The 20,077-nt window shown below is 39.8% G+C and overlaps 1 protein-coding gene across 1 annotated transcript in view; it reads right to left on the bottom strand.

Annotated features, from left to right (window-relative positions):
- The window catches only part of cacna2d3a (calcium channel, voltage-dependent, alpha 2/delta subunit 3a), a 556,823-nt gene that overhangs the window by 72,761 nt on the left and 463,985 nt on the right, over positions 1–20,077 (bottom strand). The window contains 3 exon segments of the mRNA XM_052017619.1: positions 1,464–1,516; positions 3,364–3,439; positions 5,121–5,191. Coding sequence (XP_051873579.1) covers positions 1,464–1,516; positions 3,364–3,439; positions 5,121–5,191 — 200 coding nt within the window.

Genomic DNA, 20,077 nt, shown 5'->3' with positions numbered 1-20,077 from the left:
ATGATTATATTTTAACTAATGCAAACTATGTAACATAGTGGAAAGGCAATTCACATTGTGAAGGGATTGTCAAACTACATCCTATCAATTACAATAATCCGCTTCTCAATTATTCATTGTATGAATTCTGGCCCTACACATGCACCAACGATACAACCTGAACTTGAATGTTCCACATGTGAATTTACCACTGAGCGCTCTCACATCTTAAAGGATGAGAAGAGTCATGGTTCAACAAAAATCATTTTCCCTTTCTCTTTTTGCTAGCTTGTTAGTTTCATTAGTGTTGATTACATGGTCTATACACAGATGTAGAGATCTGCTTTATTTCCAGAAATCAGACTCTACAAAATGGCCAATAAAATAAGGAAGGTGTCTCTTGCACCAGGTGATGTGGCTGGTTACATTACTTCCCTTGCAGAAACACGCTTTGGTATGGATAATGGATCAGCGGTCCATAAGAAGGGAAAAATTATCCAGCCATTATTATAGGTCAGCTAACTTTTGCTTCCTTCTTTTATCTTGATCTATATCCAAATCACCGCTGTCATGAAACAATGATCAATGTAGGTATGGAGACCCCAAATAAATGAGAGGGAAAATTTCTACACAGTAGGGGATACATTCTTTGTTTCTTATTTTTAAATTTACAAAGTTGAAGCAATACTTTGTTTTAAAAATACATGCACTGAGCTTTCTTTCCCTTTTAAGTGCAGTGCTGTTCAACAGCAACCTCAATTTCACCAGAGGGGCATTGGATAAACCTTTCCATTCATAGCATCTTGAAGTCTTTTCATGCTGAGATTAAAGGCATCCAGCTTACTTGAAGGATTTAGAAATCATTTTGTGATATAAACTAGACTAAAATGCCAAACACATGTCACTTTGAATCTTTAATAGACAGTAGCTGAGAGCTAAATTTTACCCATCAGTACTGAGGAGTTCTTAAATGCTGACTTTTTGAAATGAAGTGTAGTTATCATTCAAGTCTGCAATGTTGCTATTTGATGGTGGTGGAGCATGTGGAAAAGCAGCATCTACCCACACTAAAAAACAAAAATAAGCTAAAACTGAAGTCCATGAATCTTGGTGTTAGGTTTAATAAATTATTATTAAAGCAGTTGATTGAAAATTTATAAAAATGCAAAGTTATATAAATTCTTTACATGATCCTCACAGAAATCTCTCAGAAGAAATGGGAATGGAATATTTATTTTATTAAGTTCTAATTTAACTGAATTGTACCCTTGAAAACTGAACTAAAAGTGCTTGACTGTGAACAACTGCTGGCATTACAAATATTTAAACAATGTCATTTACAAATATGATCAACAATATCAGATTTTATTATAAATAAAATGAAAAGGGTCAATTAACATATGGTTTCCTGTTTGAATTTATAAGCACTGAAATCAATATGAGTAACAAATCATAATTCAGGACTCAACAGAGAATTTACTTACAAGATAAGTTCTGTCATAATCCACTTTACTGCAGCAAAGAAGACATAATAAGGCTGGAGAGAAGTAACTGAATTAGTTTAAGCAGCTGTGAATACTCTGTTCTCCATTAGCACCAACAAGTTAGAAAATCATGGAAATAGCTCATACCAAGATGTGGATTGTGCTTGATCTTAGATATAAAAAGTGAAGGTTTAAAAAGAATTATACCTAAAAACTAATCAGAGAGCAAGTTCATTGATCCTTGATTCTGCTGTTCCAACAGAATTTTCCTTTAAATATATCCTTTTTTTTAATCACTAGGATGTAGGTATGCATCTTGTTATTCTCTGTGGCAACTGAATACAACTGAATGGATCCTAGGCCACATCTGAAGAGAGTTAGGAAACGCCCACCCTGGTATGGGAACGCAGTTACATATAGGCCAGACTGGGTTAAGGACAACTGAGTTCCTTACCTAAAGATCATAAATGGATCATTCATTTTTCTTTCCTGAGAGTCAGAGTCCAATGGCAAATTGCTGGCATTTACAATGGGGGAATCTGCTCATGGATAGGTTTGGTGCAGGATAAATCAACTTGTTAATCTCAATAGTAGCCAGATAGAAACGTAAGAATAAGGCATATTAAAACTTTAATTATATCTGTTTCTTGTTTTTTTTACTGTGAGTGTTTTCAGGTGATTTTAACTTTTTTAAAAAAAAATGCCTTTTAATGTTCTTAAATAATTAAGTTTTGATGGTTTTTGAAAGATTCTGAATGCCAGGAACAGTTATGGACAGCTCAGTGGTACAGCTGGTAGGGTTCTGCCTCACAGCACCAATGTTCAATCCTGACCTTTTATGCTGTCCGTCTGTGGAGTTTGCATGGTCTCCCTGTGAACATGTGCTTTTCCCGGTGCTATGTTTTCCTTGCATTCCCCAAAGATACAGGGGTTGGTAGGTTAATTGGCCAATGTAAATTGCTCCTAGGTGAGTGGTAGGATCTGGGGGGAGTGAGGTGGAGGAGATAGGTTACACAGAAAAATTAGTGGGGTAATGGGTTGGGTCTGTGAGCTGGTATAGACTCAATACGCTGAATAGCCTCCTTGTCTGTCATATGGAAATATTCAGAAGCATTTAAAAACTTTGACAATTGGTAAAGCTTGAGGAAGGGTATTGGTGTTAGTGGCTTCCTCAACAATTTTGTGGTTGGAGCTTGTTCTGATCTGCCCAATTACATTGTGCACAGCCTTCCAATTGGGTCTATGTCATTCTCGACTGGCACATCCTCCATCAGGGATAAGCACGAGATAACTTCGGGAGAACTGCATATCTCAATGGCGAGTGCAGGCAGCATGATCTGGATTATTACATTCATGGTCATTGTTTTACTGAAATTAGCGTCTTTATTTTCATATTTTAAAAAAATTCAATCTAAATTCTCAAATTATACTGGGATGTTCTATGGATATTTAATCCACAGTTTCTATATTACTAGTTAACTAAAAGAACTACTGCAATATTGTAATCTAAAACTAGTTATCTTTATTATTTGCATGAAACTGCAGTCAGCAAAGACATAAAAATGCCATTGCATTTTCTCTGCTTTTATATATTTAGATTAAGGAAGTACATCCAAAAGCAATAATCTATACATAGCTGGTGTAAGCAGTAACAATATCAATACATTAACTAAAAGCAGTAAGAGACTCCCCTTGCACATTGACAGTATCCTTATGCCATATAATAAGTAGATCTTTTATTTTAAGATTGCTAAAACTAGTTTGAAGATTTAATATTGGGAACCTATTCAATTCTTTTCAAAATTGGCACACCCCTACAAAAACATAACACCCCTAATTTGATTTCTTTGCTCATCAATCTCAGTATATGGAGCATTTCTGTCACGCTCACTCTACTTACATCCAGTAAGCTATGTGCACTGTCGCTATTGTCTACGGTTGTTCTACACATGGCTTGGTAGTCATAAAGTGTTATTCTAAAAAAGAAAAGCAGAAAACTACTTAATGGGAAAAGAAACACAAGCAGATATTAAAAATCAAAATGAGAAACAATACTTTAACAACGGACTATCATAACATAAAATAATGGAACTGAAGAAAAGAGACAAAATACAATAGATCAAGGCATAGTAACAAATATAAAACACTATCACAATAAAAGTGTTCTTCCACAAGGGATTGGTGAACATTTCCACCATCTAATGAGTTAAGGAAAACCAGAGGTTACAAACACATATTAATTTCCGTGCAGCAGACATTGATGGAAAAGAGCTGGATAACTAGACTTACATTGAACAGGTGCTTCCTTATCCAATCCAAGTAAATGAGAACTACAGCAGTTTGCCATTTATCCTGGACCAGCAGGAATACATTACTTAATAATGTACTCCTAATTTAATCAGCATTAGTTTTAAGGCATTACTCAGTTGTGAATAGGCTGCTGTTAGTGTGATGTTTTATTCTATTGGCAGTAATAATCCATTTAAAGAAAGTTATTTGTTAACATCAGGCCTGTAATGGTGACTTCTGTGCATGATTTCTTCTCTAGTGGAGTATTATTGTTTAAATTACAATACTCAAGCAACTAAGCAGCAAGATTTTATACTTGTGAAATGTGATTTCAATTCCTTTAATGTTCAATGTAGGAGAAAAATGTTGCTATGCCCTTTTCAGTTTGCAAACTTCCACCCATCTCCAAAATTCCTATTCCTCTTTAAAGCCCATGAATGTATTGTCATTTGCCAACTCCATGAGCATCATCCCCAAAATATTATGTTTGAATATGTCCAACCAATTTTGAAAGTCTCAGAAAGGTACTTCTGTTCCTCCTAGCTCAGAAGAAATCCTTCAAAATTTCTGTTTCTCTAACCTTTGGAAGCTGGCCAGAGTACATGGAGCAACATACTACCAACAGAGCAACTAAACTGGCAGTGGTAGGGAGCAAGAACAAACAAATCCATACTATATCCATATTATTAATTATCTAAGAACCTATCTCTGATTGTATCTCCCTGATCTTATTTGAGTTGATTTGAACTGTATCCTACCTGAAGCCACTTGGAATAATGGCCAAGTGGATGACAATATTAAATAACGTTAGAGCTGTTAGGAACCCAAGGGAAAGCTCCCTCACAAAGAGTTGGTCCTGGGGTTTCCTAGCTACAACTGAAGAGGAAGGGAAGGCTTGAGCTGGAGAGGCCCAAGTCATAATGTTACTTCTACTGACCAAACACGTTAAGGCCGGTTGCCTTAACAGATGTGTACCTGCTATTCTTCTCAGTTAAAAGTCCATCACAACACAATCATCAGGTTGCAAGATCTTAATGCTACTTATCCCTTGTTTCTCTGTGCCAACAGCTGTTCTGAACAATTTTCTTGCTGACTTAAAAGGAGCATCAAGCTTCTGAATGCATGACCCACTGACCTTTTTCACATTGGACAGGTTGAGATGCTATCAGAGATTTACTATGGAAAATTAAATTCCCATACACTGGAATCATTAAAGGAATAATCCTGATTATCTTGTTCAGTTTTATTTGATGAATATTTTACCCTAATAAAGAAATGTTTGGAATCACTGTCATTTTTAATACAACATTTAGAAAATGAGTCAAATTTAAAGCCACATGATTTAGTTCCATCATGGGTTATTCTTACCGTTTAAATGAGCCCATCAGTAACAGTTTATTCATAACAGCTCCTTCCACTTCACCAAAAAACGTTCCAGTCTAGGAGGAAAAGAAACAACAAGCAATTTTAGAGGGACTGCAAAGTACAAAATTGAAAGTGACAAAGACTAGTATTTGACATTTTCCAATGTGACAGTTACAAAGATAGGTTTTGGAGAGCTCATTAGTATTCAGAAATCACAGAAAACACAGCAGTCAAGATGGGTTATGAAAATAATGCACTACAGATCAGATGAGGGAGCCAATACAACAGGTGAATTATGTAGCATACAATTTTTAAAGAGAAAATATAAATTTTGTGACAAAATGTGAGGAAATATGAGTAACAGTTTTAAAGTTTCCATGTGGCAAGCAATTATTTATCGATAAATAAATATTCCACATGATGTATGGTTCACACAGCTGGCATTGAACATCTGATCCATCAAAGGGATAATCATTTTTATAAAATGTGAAATCTAGTAATTAATAAAAGGAATTAAAATGTAAATCTCAAATAGGAATTGAAAATTACTGTTTGGAAATAATCACCATTTGAAAAGTAAAGTGTCATAACCAGGTACAGCAGAAGCTGGAAGCATTTGTACTCTTTGTTAAAAGACATCTATATTGAACTAAGTGGAGTCTTCTTTAAATAAATTCACATCAGTGAAATGCTAAATCAGACAAAGGCTGATTTATAAATATATAGCTGTTTTTATAAAAGAGTTTATTTAGATTTCAATTGTCTTCAAATTAGGTTTCCTCTTATGGTCACTCCAAGTTAATTGTTAATACAGAAATTTGTCCTCAGTACACAGTGCTGAGTGTGCAATATTATTTGCTGTACATTATACTCCACTTCCTAACTTCAGTTTTACTGAGATGAACTGAGTTTTAGAATCAGAATACAACCTACAACCTATAATGGATTACGTGAAGATTAAGCCTCTCAGAGTTTTTAGAAATTACATTCATAACAAAGCTAAAGCGTTGGTGGAGTTCATAAATTGAGATAATCTAGAAACTGATTCTTGACGTAACTGTGCAATGCAAAACATCATTATACTTCCTTTTTTATGTAAAATGATAGTTTCTCTGTCAAAAAAGAGTATGTAAATAAAAACGGTTCCTGTTATTAGGCAAGCTCATCTAATTCATCGGGTTGGTTGAAAATCTTTGTTAAGGTATCAGTTCCAATTAACATTGTGGATAAAGGTGCTGTCAAAAAAGCATTATTTGGTACAAATATTATTTTATTTGCTTTTTATGCTTATTTGTATATGTACATCATTCCATGTATTTCATCATCCCTACACAGCTTATAATTTTATGTGAAGATATACATGCACATATTAGGCTGGATTGGGCTTGATCCAGCCCATGCCTTGCTTTCACCTCCACCACTCTACGCCCTGTGCACCATCATCTGACCTCCATCCTCCCACACACAGAACTGGAAATCAAAGATGTGGTCAATATTGGAGGGCAAGTTGGAGCTCAATTACTCCCAATTTTCCTTAAATCTCTTAATGAGCTATGAAGCTGAAGTAGAGCACAACCATCATAAAGCTATGTTATTCCAGTGCCAAAGCATGGTGAATGACAGAACAGGCTTTGCACACTTTGTACAAAGGCCTTTCCTCTGTTAGCTTCACAATTGCAGAGAGCATCTGGGTTGGTAGTTACTAGATAAGAGAAATAAGGTAAGATTGGGCTGGATGAGTTGCATTTGGAGACAGGGATTCAAGGTCTGGTGAAGGGGATTGAAAATTAGGGTAGGAGATTGAGATGGTGTGGTAGAGTCAGCTGGACAAATGATCAGGAACCAGGGGCAGATGGGGAGTGAACACAAAGAAAACCACTTAAAGGAAGCATTTGATGGACACCTCAAAGTCACCAGTTCACCAGATGTGGGTCAGGTAACGTTGGGTTTCTTTTAACTGAGCCAAAGCACATCTTTGCCTTCCATTTAATGTCTGATTCAGCATGATTACTAATTGCTGTCTACAGGCCTTGATCATGCACAAGAATTTTGTGCAAGTGTTGTAGAGTCATATTGCATAGAAACAGTCCCTTTGGTCCAACTGGTCCATGCTGACCAAGATACACATCCATGCATGTCCCATTTGCCTGTGTTTGGCCCATAACGGTCTAAACCTTTCCTATCCATGAACTTTTCCAACCGTCTTGTAAAAGTTGTTATTGTACCTGCCTCAACCACTTCCTCTGGCAGCTCATTCCATATACATACCACCTTCTGTGTAAAAAAGTTGCCCCTCAAGTTCCTATTAAATCTTTCCCCTCTCACTGTAAACCTATGCCCTTTAGTTCTTGATTCACCAATGCTGGGAAAAAGACTGAGTGCATTCATCCTATTTATGCTCCACATGATTTTATACACCTCTATAAGATCACCTCTCAGTTTCCTACACTCCAAGAAAAAAGTCATAACCTGTCCAACCTCTTCCTGTAACTCAGTCTCTCAAGTCCTGGCAATATGCTTGTAAATCTTTTCTGCACTCTTTCCAGTTTAATAGCATCTTTCCTGTAGCAGGGTGACCAAAACTGAACACAATACTCCAAGTGTGGCCTCACCAGCATCTTGTACAACCACAATATAACCTCCCAACTTCTATACTGAATGTCCTGACTGATGAAGGTCAGTGTGCCAAGAGCCTTCTTCATCATCCTGTCTACCTGTGGCTCCACTTTCAGGGAAGCATGTACCTGAACTCCAAAGTCTTTCTGTTCTACAACCCTCCCCAGGGCCTTACTGTTCACTGTGAAAGTCCTACTTTGATTTTGGTATTGGTATTGGTTTATTATTGTCACTTGTACCTAGGTACAGTGAAAAACTTGTCTTGTATACCGTTTGTACAGATCAATTCGTTACACAGTGCATTGAGGTAGTACAGGTAAAAACAATAACAGAGTACAGAGTAAAGTGTCACAGCTACAGGGAAGTGCCTTGCAGGTAGACAATAAGATGCAGGTCATAACAATGTAGATTGTGAAGTCAAGAGTCCATCTCATTGTATAAGGGAACCATTCAACAGTCTTATCACAGTGGGATAGAAGCTGTCCTTGAGCCTGGTGGTATGTGCTCTCAGGCTCCTGTATCTTTTGCCTGATGGGAGAGGGGAGAAGAGAAAATGACCGGGTGGGTGGGGTCTTTGATTATGCCGGCTGCTTCACCAAGGCAGCAAGAGGTATAGACAGAGTCCAAGGAAGGGAGGCTAGTTTCCGTAAGGTGCTGAACTGCGTCCACAACTCTCTGCAGTTTCTTTTGGTCCTGGGCAGAGCAGTTGCTACACCAAGCCATGATGCATCCAGATAGGATGCTTTCTATGGAGCATCAATAAAAGTTGGTGAGTGTCAAAAGGGACATGCCAAACTTCTTTAGCTTCCTGAGGAAGTAGAGGCACTGGTGAGCTTTCTTGGCCATGGCATCTACGTGGTTGGACCAGGACAGGCTATTGGTGATGTTCTCTCCTAGGAACTTGAAGTTCTCAACCCTCTCGACCTCAGCACCATTGATGTCAACAGGTGCATGTACACTGCCCCCTTTCCTGAAGTCAATGACCAGCTCCTTGTTTTGCTGACATTGAAGGAAAGGTTGTTGTCATGACACTGTGTCACTAAGCTATCTATCTCCTTCCTGTACTCGGAATCATCATTATTTGAGATATGGCCCACCACGGTGGTATCATCTGCAAACTTGGAGATGGAGTTAGAGCAGAATCTGATAACGCAGTCATGAGTATATAGTGAGTAGAGTAGAGGGCTATGGACGCAGCCTTGTGGGGCACCAGTGTTGAGAATAATCACGCTGGAGGTGGATTTGAATTTGTAAATGCAACACCTTGCACTTATCTGAACTAATCTCCATTTGCCATTCCTCGGCCCACTTACCCAGCTGATCAAGATCTCCCTGTAATTTTTGATAACCTTTTTCACTGTTGACAACACCACCTATTTTAGTGTCATCTTCAAACTTACTAGCCATGTCTTGTACCATCAAAAAGTGATATCAGAGTGTGTGCTGTTATGCTGCACAGTGTCAGTACACCTGTTTGATGCCCTCTGTGCTTTTGTGGGCTGCCAAGGTGTTATAGACCAAAGCCCAACTGAACTTGTAAATTCTCCATTTACTTTGAAACTTTATTGTATGCTCAGTGGTAGTCAGGATTCAATAGTATAATAGCTGATCTGATCTTGGTCTCACCTCCACTTTCTTGTTTGTTCTTCTTAACTTTTGCACACCCCCCTCCCACCCATAATCCAAAGATCTGTCCAGTTAAGCCATGAAAATATTCAAAAACTCAGTCTCCACATGGAAGTCAAGGAACAAATATCTGGAAATGTTCTTCCTGCCCATTCAGACAAAACTTAATTGTGTAAAGATGTATAACTTGCCGATCATGAATTGTTCATTATCTCTCCAAGAATGCTGTGCACAAAAGTGTTGTGTGACTGATGTCAAAGCACGTGTGGCTTCCTGTACCACATCTCTGTGATGACCTCCAGGATGAGGGTGTTCTGGGTTTCACCCTCTTGGGGGACTTTTCCGGGTGCAAGGGGACCATAGATCCATACATACCACTCATTTCCTCTATCTGGCAGCTATCCTGTTGCCTGGCAGAAAAGCTAGAGGCAATGAGATGCATGATAGGCTGGCTAGTTGCCTGGCAGAAAAGCTAGAGGCAAAGAGATGCATGGTCAGGGACCTTGTGGGACTGTAATGGAATTCACGATGTGGGAAAGAGAGGAAGGCTGTTACTCTCAGCGGGTAAGGAGAAATTGTGATTAACAGAGGAAAGCTAAGGATTTCCTTGAGAGCTGGGGTCAGCTCCAAAAGGAACAACCTTATTTAACAGGTATCTCCTTGTTGCAGGGCTTGCCATTGTCATGGAAATCATGACTGGCTTGTAGAAAATGGGTGTCCTGTTTTGAAATTATTAAAGCACTCATCTCCTCCTGAACCTTTCATCTTTTCCTTTTACTTAGATTCTAGGTTTGGGTAAGACTAGCTTCAACTGGATGAGACTGATTTTGTCCACAGTAAACTCAACCATCAGTGGAAAGAGTTGTGAAGAGAAACCATTGTGAAACTGAACCAGATTTTAGCCCTCAGAGAAAAAGCTCTACTTGCTGAAAGAATGTCATGAAGCGGTATGGGATGATATAAAACTAAAGGAAATACATACCAAAATGTGAAAAATCGTGGAAATCTTGGCAAGAGAAAGAAATGCAAAGACTTGCAAAAGATAACAGTTATAAGACGTGAGTGTGAAATGAAGTACACAAAGAATATCAAAAGCAACATTATGTACGGAATAAGGTGGTCAAGAACAATGTGGGTTCCTTGTAATCTGACAAGGGCATTGTAAACGAAAATGAGGAAAATGCGGACAAGTTGAATAATTACTTTGCATGGTCTTCACAGAAGAAAATTAAGGAAATTAAGAGTGAACCAAAGGAACCTCACCAGAAGTGGCAGGTGGCCAGTATCAGGCTTTTAAAGTAATTGGGTGAGAACACCAAAGTTGCTCTAACTATATTCATCCAAGTTTTCTGTTCCTTTAAAAATTATGCAGTCTCTGTGTTAGTTAAGAAATGTGAGAGAGGGAATCCGGAGAATTATAAACCAGTTATCGTGCCATCTCTTGTTGGCAATTAGTAGAGTGCATAATTAAGAACAGCCACATCGAAAATTTTCAGCTGATCAGAAAAAGCCAGCATGCATTGATGAAGGGCAGAGCATGCAGGATGAATCTTACAGAAAGTTTTGAAAAGGTGGCTAAAGGAGTTGATAAACAAAGTCAGTTGATGTTATTTACATTGATTTGATTAAAGAAGAATGTTAAAGCTCATGAGATTAAGGATATTACTGATCCATTGAGTGGTAGGAGACTGAAAATAGGAATAAAGGAATGGTTTTCTAATCAGCAGAGTGTGACTGGTGGAAGAATCTGTGTGGGGGAACCACATATCCAAACATTCTGATTAACAAATTGACAGCGCGATTAGCAATTTGGATGGAAGCATAAAGTTACAGAGAGGTATCGATGGATTAAAAGTGTGGGCAAAGTTCAGGCAATGGAATTCAATGTCAGCAAATATGAGTCAATCTATTTTAAAAATAAAAATAGACAAATGGTAGAAATAGTGCAAATCAAAACAGACAGATCCACACGCATAGATTATTAACTTGTCAACAAGTATAGGAATAGATAGAAGCAAATTGAATGCTGGCTTTATACAGAAACAGGAATACATGAAGACAGAAGCAATGTTAAAGCTACAGAACATCTTGGTTAGATCACACCTGAAGCACTGTGAGCAGTTCTAGCCACAACATTTCAATGGTAGACCTTCAAGAGTGTTGCAGTTTATCAGGATGAAACCTGGATACCAAGGATAGATTACTCAAACTAGGATTGTATTGACTGGAATATAAAACATTATAGTTTGCTTCGCACTCTGAAGTGTTTTTGCCACTTCAAATTCCACAATCCCAATGATCTTCTGGCTGATCTCTAATCAGCCGACATCCTTAAAATTCATCTCATTAAGAGCCTGCTGATCCAACCCCATTTTCTACTTATCCAATGACCCCTGTCACCTGTTCCCATGACACCTCAAAAATAGAATTAGCACTTTTGTGCTTAAATCTGTTCTTGGCTTTCCTAATCTTGATCTCTGTAATGTTCTCCAGCTCTAAAGCCTCTGCACTCAACCTCTACCCTCACTCTGCTCCCAAAAAACCCTCTATCTCTCTGACTTTAGTGCACCCTCTTCTTCCTTCCTCCTGCTGGTAAATAGCCTTCAGTCATCTCGGGTCACTTTTCTGGAATTCCTCCCATGAACATCTTTGACTCTCCAGCATCCACTCTTACTTTAAAATCCATCTCTTTGTCCAAGCTTTTTGTCGTCCCTCTTATGTCCTTTTTCAGCTGGCACATCTGTCTGCTTATACTTTTTTGTTGTTAATTATCTTTCTGCTCCTTTAGGTCCTCAAAAAATAAATTAGGAAAAATAATAAAAATCATTTCAAAAGTTATTATCCCACCAGGGAGTTGAACTAGACTTCTATGAATATTAGGAGACAAATGATTTTAAACCATAATTTTACTAACTGTAAAAGATCACCAAAGTGAATTCAGGGAATTTGGGTATTTCCCTTAATAATTCCTATTCTCTTTGGCTGGAACAATATTATGATCAAGTGGAAATTATATCCTTTGTGAAATGAGACATAGATCAGTTTCCTTGGCAGTAGTACTGCGATTACCTACATTTTGCCAGCAATTAAACTTAATTCAGCCGTGCAGTTCAGTAAATTACATGACTTTGAAAATAGGTTATTCAGAATAGACGAATAAATTGATTTGATCAAAATACAACAGCAGGCTTATAATCAAGGCGATTTATATCGAATGCTTCTGCATTATTATTAGAAAACTGATATGTGCAATAGTGGAAATTAGTTGAGGAATCTGATGAAAAATTAAGTAAGATTAAAGACTGCTTCAATTTTATTTTAAATGCTCCTTTCATTAAATATGAAACCTGTTTATGGGATAGTATTTCAGTGGGAAATCTGATTATATAATCTCCAAATCAACACACAAATGTGTGTTGGAAATAGGAAACACATGGATTTCCTCTTTCACAAGGTTATTTGCATGAAGACCAATCATTCCTATTCAAACATGATAAAAAATTAATTTTGTCTCTATTTTATTCGACTGGCTATTTGAACTTCAGATTATTAATGGTCAAGATTCTTTTTCTGTTTCCAATTCATTTTGGGCTCTAGCTTGAGAGGAGGGATTGAAAAAACATTTAGCCATTCAACTATGTCAGATATTTTGATCTTTCTGCATTTAATATAACTGTTTGTTTAATAAAATTATTTTTCAGTTTTTAGGAATGTTTCTATAAGGAATCAACAGGTGGATTGAATTAAAAAATACAACATCTCGGTTGTTTCAAGAGCCTGCATTTATTTGTGGGAAATGAATCCCATGAATAATTAAATCCATTCTTTTCCATGCTGTTGTTATGCACACATTATATTTTACTGTCGGCCTACACACACTATCACTTAGATTATTTAAAATACTACTCGATCTTCCATGATGTTGCTCACAAAAATAAATAAACATTGAACATAATTTGGAATTCTGAAAAATCCTAAATAATTATTTTGGATTGGTCTTCATGCTAGAAGACAACAAAAACATCCCAATCTCAATATTAATGGAAAATCAGGGCCTGTAGGGAGGAAAGAAATGAAAAAAAATCCCTATTATTGGGGAAAAAAGCAGGAAAACTAAGTTGCCTGGACCTGTTGGCTTGCATCCCAGCGTCTTAAGGTGACTGCAGAGATAGTGAATGCATTGGTTGTAATCTACCAAAATTCCTTGGATTCTGGAGAAGTCCCAGAGGACTAGAAAACCATAAATGTAACACCACTATTCAAAATAAAGGACGAGAGAGAAAACAGGAATGAAAGAACAATTAGCCAAACATCTTTCATTGGGAAAATGCTGGAATTCATTATTAAGGAGACAATATCAGGACATTCAGAATATCACAAGACAACCAAGTAACATGATTTTATGAAAGGGAAATTGTGTCTGACAAATTTTCTGGAGTTCTTTGAGGACATAGACAATAGGGTGAATATAGGGAAACAAGTAGATCTAGTGCATTTGAAATTCCAGAAGACATTTGATAAGGTACACATATAAGAATACTGCACAAGAATGCATGTGGTTGTAGGTAATGTATTGGCATGGCTAGGGGAGTGGCTGACAGAAAACAGGGAGTCAGGAGAAATGGATGATTTTTGGACTGGCAATCAGCTTCTGGTGATAACGGAATAAAAATAGAAAATACTGGAAATATCCAGCAGGTCAGGCTGCATCTGTGGGAAGAAAAACAGAGTTAACGTTTCAGGTCAAAGATCAAAGATGTTTGCAATCATGGACCTAGAAAGCCACAGACTACAGATACAAAGCACCTTGGACAACTGGAACTGAAGTCAGGCTCCCTTTGGATACTTGACAGATAGAGTAAATGGACATGGGCTCTTCTTCCTCGGACTCTCAGACAGTCCTGTGTCCAATATCTGTCTGCAAGTTGTAGATCATGCAACACATATACTGGGACCAACATAGATGCATCCATAGCAGAGACAATAACAACAGTAAATCTCACCCAAAGTCAATCTAATAATGTGCAACTGGCTCTTAATTTCCCAGGTGGTCTCCCAAGTATGGTGCAGTACACCTCAGAAGTAAGTGTCAAGTGAATAAATAACTCTTTAAAGAGTTCAGCTGCTATCTTTGGAGTGCTATGAAAACCTAGTTCCCTACGAGTGACCAACAATGTTTCTCAGCCACAAAGCACCACCCACTTTCAGCAGCAAATGTTCACAATAAGTGTAACATTACAAATTATGTTGTTCCTACATAGCAAATATTTTAAGTGTGTTAGATGCCTAAATCAAGTTTGTGATTCACGCAGAATAATTGTGTTTCTGCAACTTACATCTAAAAAACTCAAAATTCAATCGCACAGTGCTGAACAAGGCAGTATTATGCAATCTGATTTAAAGGTCAAAAGGCCAAAGGTGGCGGGTTGTCAGAAGAAGAGCAAATAAAGGAATGAATAATTCACATAGAAATGAAAAGTACACCAAAGAGTGTTCTTTCTAAAGTACAGACAAGCAGATTGATGGATCCTACACAAAATAAAATGGGCTTATTAGGTTTGAAGAAATGAGGAACTAATTGCAGATTAGAAATAATGAAGAGGATATTCCGCCAAATTAGGCAAGTGACCAAAAGAATAAACCACTGGTCCACCACTGACGAGCCCTGGCCCACTGTGGGAAGCAGCTTCTCATGCACCAGCCTGCTAGACAGTGTCTGCACTCTGATATTCCTGATACCCCTGCTGGACTTGAACAGAAGAAAGATAGGTTTCTGCAGAGAACCCATTGTTGGAGGACAGAGTGAGAAGAGTAGTGGAGGATGATTCAATACTAATATCCAAAAATGAACTTGATTAGATGAAAGGAAAATATCTGTTTTCCTTTATTCAGTTCACTTTTGTACATCACGATTGAATTTTCCTCCACTTCTGTTCCCACTCTGATGCGAGAGAGTGGAGGAATGGGACCAGCTGGACTGCATCAAACTGGCCTGAACTTGATGGGTTAGATGGCCTCCTCCTGTGCTGTTATTCAGTTTCAGTTATTTGATTTGTGACGGGAGAGAAAGAGCTTAATTGCTTGAGTTTTTGTGGCAGGGAGGAGATGAAATAACAGACAGATTCACCTGCTTTTCTTAGATTGCTGAATAATTATTTTTAGAACAAGAACAATACAGCACAATACAGGCTTTCGGCCCACCATGTTGTGCTGACCTTCAAACCACTCCTAAGACTATCTAACCCCTTCCTCCTATATATCCCTCTATCTTAAATTCTGCCATATGCTTATCTAACAATCTCTTGAACTTGCCCAACGTATCAGCCTCCACCACCACCCCAGGCAGCATATTCCATGCACCAACCACTCTCTGGGTGAAAAACCTCCCTCTGACGTCACTCTTGAACTTCCCACCCATTACCTTAAAGCCATGCCCTCTTGTGTTGAGCATTGGTGCCCTGGGAAACAGGCGCTGGCTGTCCACTCTACCTATTCCTCTTAATATTTTGTATACCTCTATCATGTCTCCCCTCATCCTCCTTCTCTCCAATGAGTAAAGCCCTAGTTCCTTTAGTCTCTCCTCATAATCCGTACTCTCTAATCCAGGCAGCATCCTGGTAAATCTCCTCTGCACCCTTTCCAACGCCTCTACGTCCTTCCTATAATGAGGTGACCAGAACTGGACACAGTACTCTAAGTGTGGTCTAACCAGAGTTTTGTAAAGCTGCATCATTACTTCGCAGCTCTTAAACTCGATCCCACGACTTACGAAAGCTAAAATCCCATAAGCTTTCTGAACTACCCTATCCACCTGTGTGGCAACTTTCAGTGATCTGTGGATGTGAACCCCCAGATCCCTCTGCTCCTCTACACTGCCTAGAATCCTGCCATTTACCTTGTACTCTGCCTTGGAGTTTGTCCTTCCAAAGTGTACCACCTCACACTTCTCTGGATTAAACTCCATCTGCCACTTGTCAGACCAGCTCTGCATTCTATCAATATCCCTCTGTAAGCTTCGACAGCCCTCCACACTATCCACAGCACCACTGATCTTTGTGTCATCTGCAAACTTGCTAACCCACCCTTCCACCCCTCATCTAAGTCATTAATAAATATCACAAAAAGTAGTGGTCCCAGAACCGATCCCTGTGGGACACCACTAGTCACAGCCCTCCAATCCGAATGCACTCCCTCCACCACAACCCTCTGCTTTCTACAGGCAAGCCAATTCTGAATCCGCACGGCCAAGCCTCCCTGGATCCCTTGGCCTCTGACCTTCTGAAGAAGCCTACTATGCGGAACCTTGTTAAATGCCTTACTAAAATCCACGTAGACCACATCTACTGCACTACCCTCATCAATCTTCCTGGTCACCTCCTCAAAGAACCCTGTCAGGCTAGTGAGGCAAGATCTTCCCTTCACAAAGCCATGATGGCTGTCCCTAATCAGTCCATGATTCTCTAAATGCTCATAGATCCTATCTCTGAGAGTCCTTTCCAACAGCTTGCCCACCACAGATGTAAGGCTCACTGGTCTGTAATTCCCTGGACTATCCCTACTACCTTTTTTGAATAAGGGGACAACATTTGCCACCCTCCAATCCTCCGGTACCATCCCCGTGGACAACGAGGACTCAAAGATCCTCGCCAACGGTTCAGCAATCTCCTCCCTCGCCTCATGAAGCAGCCTGGGGAATATTCCGTCAGGCCCCGGGGACTTATCTGTCCTAATATTCTCCAACAGCTCCAACACATCCTCTCTCTTGATATCTACACACTCTAGAACATTACCCTCACCAACACTGTCCTCAGCGTCATCAAGACCCCTCTCCTTGGTGAATACTGAAGAGAAGTATTCATTGAGAACCTCACCCACTTCCACAGCTTCCAGGCACACCTTCCCACCTTTGTTTTTAATCAGACCCACATTTACTCTAGCCATCCTTCTGCTCTTCACGTATGAGTAAAAAGCCTTGGGATTCTCCTTAACCCTACTTGCCAAAGCCTTTTCATGTCCCCTTCTCGCTCTCCTCGGCCCCTTCTTAAGTTCCCTCCTTGCTACTCTATATTCCTCACAAGCCCTGTCTGATCCTTGCTGCTTACACCTTATGTATGCTGCCTTCTTCTTCCTAACTAGTTGTTCCACCTCCCTTGTCACCCATGGTTCCTTCACCCTGCCATTCCTTCTCTGTCTCACCGGGACAAATTTATCCCTAACATCCTGCAAGAGATCCCTGAACACTGACCACATCTCTATAGTACATTTCCCTTCAAAAATGTCACCCCAATTTACCCTCTCAAGTTCTCGCCTTATAGCCCCATAATTCGCCTTTCCCCAATTAAATATCTTCCTGTCCTCGTTGCTCCTATCCCTGTCCATGACAATTCTAAAGGTTATGGAGCAGTGGTCGCTGTCCCCCAGATGCTCACCCACCGATAGATCTGTCACCTGACCCGGTTCATTACCTAAAACTAGATCTAATATGGCATCCCCTCTAGTAGGCCTGTCAACATACTGTGACAGGAATCTGTCCTGTACACACTTAACAAACTCTGCCCCGTCTAAACCTTTGGCACGAAGCAGGTGCCAATCAATATTTGGGAAGTTCAAGTCTCCCACTATAATAACCCTGTTATTTTTGCATCCTTCCAAAATCTGCCTCCCAATCTGCTCCTCAGTACCCCTACTGCTACCAGGGGGCCTATAGAATACTCCCAGTAGAGTAACTGCTCCTTTCTTGTTCCTAACTTCCACCCATACTGACTCTAGAGAGGATCCTTCTACGTTATCCACCCCTTCTGCCGCTGTAATAGTGTCCCTGACCAGTATCACCACCCCTTCTCCTCTTCTCCCCCCCTCCCTATCCCTTTTAAAACACTGAAAACCAGGAATATTCAATATCCGTTCCTGCCCTGATGTCAGCCATGTCTCTGTGATAGCCACAATATCGTAGTCCCATGTACATCCAAGCTCTCAGTTCATCTCCCTTATTCCTGATGCTTCTTGCATTTAAGTAAATGCACTTTAGCCCATCCACCTTACTACTTCCATAGCCTGTACTCTGCTTCTCCTTCCTCAAAGCCTCTCTACCTGTTAGATCTGACTTTTCCCCATCCCCTTCTTCCTCTGACCTACTCCTCATCCCCCTCGCAAACTAGTTTAAACCCTCCCGAACCACCCTAGCAAACCTGGCTGCAAGGATATTGGCCCCCCTCAGGTTCAGGGGTAACCCGTCCTCTCTGTACAGGTCCCACCTTCCCCAGAAGAGATCCCAATGATCCAAAAATCTAAAACCCTCCCTCCTGCACCAACTTCTCAGCCACGCATTTATTTGCCATCTCCTCCTATTCCCACCTTCACTATCACGTGACACCGGCAGCAATCCCGAGATTGCTACTCTTGAGGTCCTGTTCTTCAGCCTTCTGCCTAGCCTCCTAAACTCAATTTTCAGGACCTCATCCCCCTTCCTACCTATGTCGTTGGTACCAACATGAACCACGACCTCTGGCTGTTCTCCCTCCTGCTCAGGAATCCTGTGGACCCGATCAGAGACATCCCGGACACTGGCACCTGGGAGGCAACATACCATCTGGGATTCATGCTCACTGCCACAGAACCTTCTATTTGTTTCCCTGACTATCGAGTCCTCTATCACTACTGCCTTCCTCTTCTCCTCCCTTCCCTTCTGAGCAGCAGGACTGGTCCCAGTGCCAGAGACCTGGCTACTGCTGCTAGGCCCCTGCAGGTCATCCCCCCCAACAGCTTCCAAAGCGGAAAACCTGTTACTGAGGGGAACAGCCTCCGGGGTCCTCTGCTCTATCTGCCTGTTCGTTTTCTTTTTCCTTTTCCCTCCCCTGACAGTCACCCTTCTATCTACTTCCTGGACTCCAGAAGTACCTGCTCTAATGGGGGGGGGGGGGGCGACTGTCTCCTGATGTACAGTATCTACATAACTCTCTCCCTCCCTGATGCTCTGCAGTGTTTGAAGCTGTGACTCCAGCTCATCAATTTTGAGCCGAAGTTCCTCCAGCCTCAAGCACTTACTGCAGATGTGGCTGTCTTGGACCACAGCAAGGTCCACGAGCTCCCACATCAAGCAGCTGCAGCACACCACCATGTCCTCCATCTGAACTAATTCTTCCCCCCCCCTCTAAATTTTAATCCACCTAAATGCAAAAGAACTACAAATGAATGGAGAATATGACATATTGCACAATGTGATAGATATTACAAGCCCTTCATTGTTCTTTAATTATACAATTAGCATCACATTTGGACCTATTGACTTAGATAAAAAATTAATTGGTGTGTCATAGTACAGGGTTAACACAGCACCACGTGAATCTTGCCTAAACCAATGTCATTTACTTTAACAACTTAGATATGAAATGACAAGACATTTGGAAATATTTTAATTAGGAATGTGAGCTGCATACACTGTTTAATAATATTGTATTGGAAACATCTGAATAACTGTCAGAGTCTGTTACTTCACTCACAAAGATGTCCGTGCGCAGAAAGTTCAACATTAGATTATGATTACATAAAAATTCACATTAATACCGCAATTTAACCACAAAAAGGAAATAGCCAATATTTGTTTGATTTGCAAATGGGAACATATGTGAATTTATTCTGAGTCACCAATTGCTGTCAAATGCAGATAAACATTCTGGCATTTTTGGCCATAATTTTGTAACTAACTTGACTTTGAATGC

The sequence above is a fragment of the Pristis pectinata genome, chromosome 6 (genome assembly GCF_009764475.1).
Source record: "Pristis pectinata isolate sPriPec2 chromosome 6, sPriPec2.1.pri, whole genome shotgun sequence".
Classification (NCBI taxonomy): Eukaryota; Metazoa; Chordata; class Chondrichthyes; order Rhinopristiformes; family Pristidae; genus Pristis; species Pristis pectinata.
This window is presented reverse-complemented; position numbering and strand designations above follow the sequence as displayed.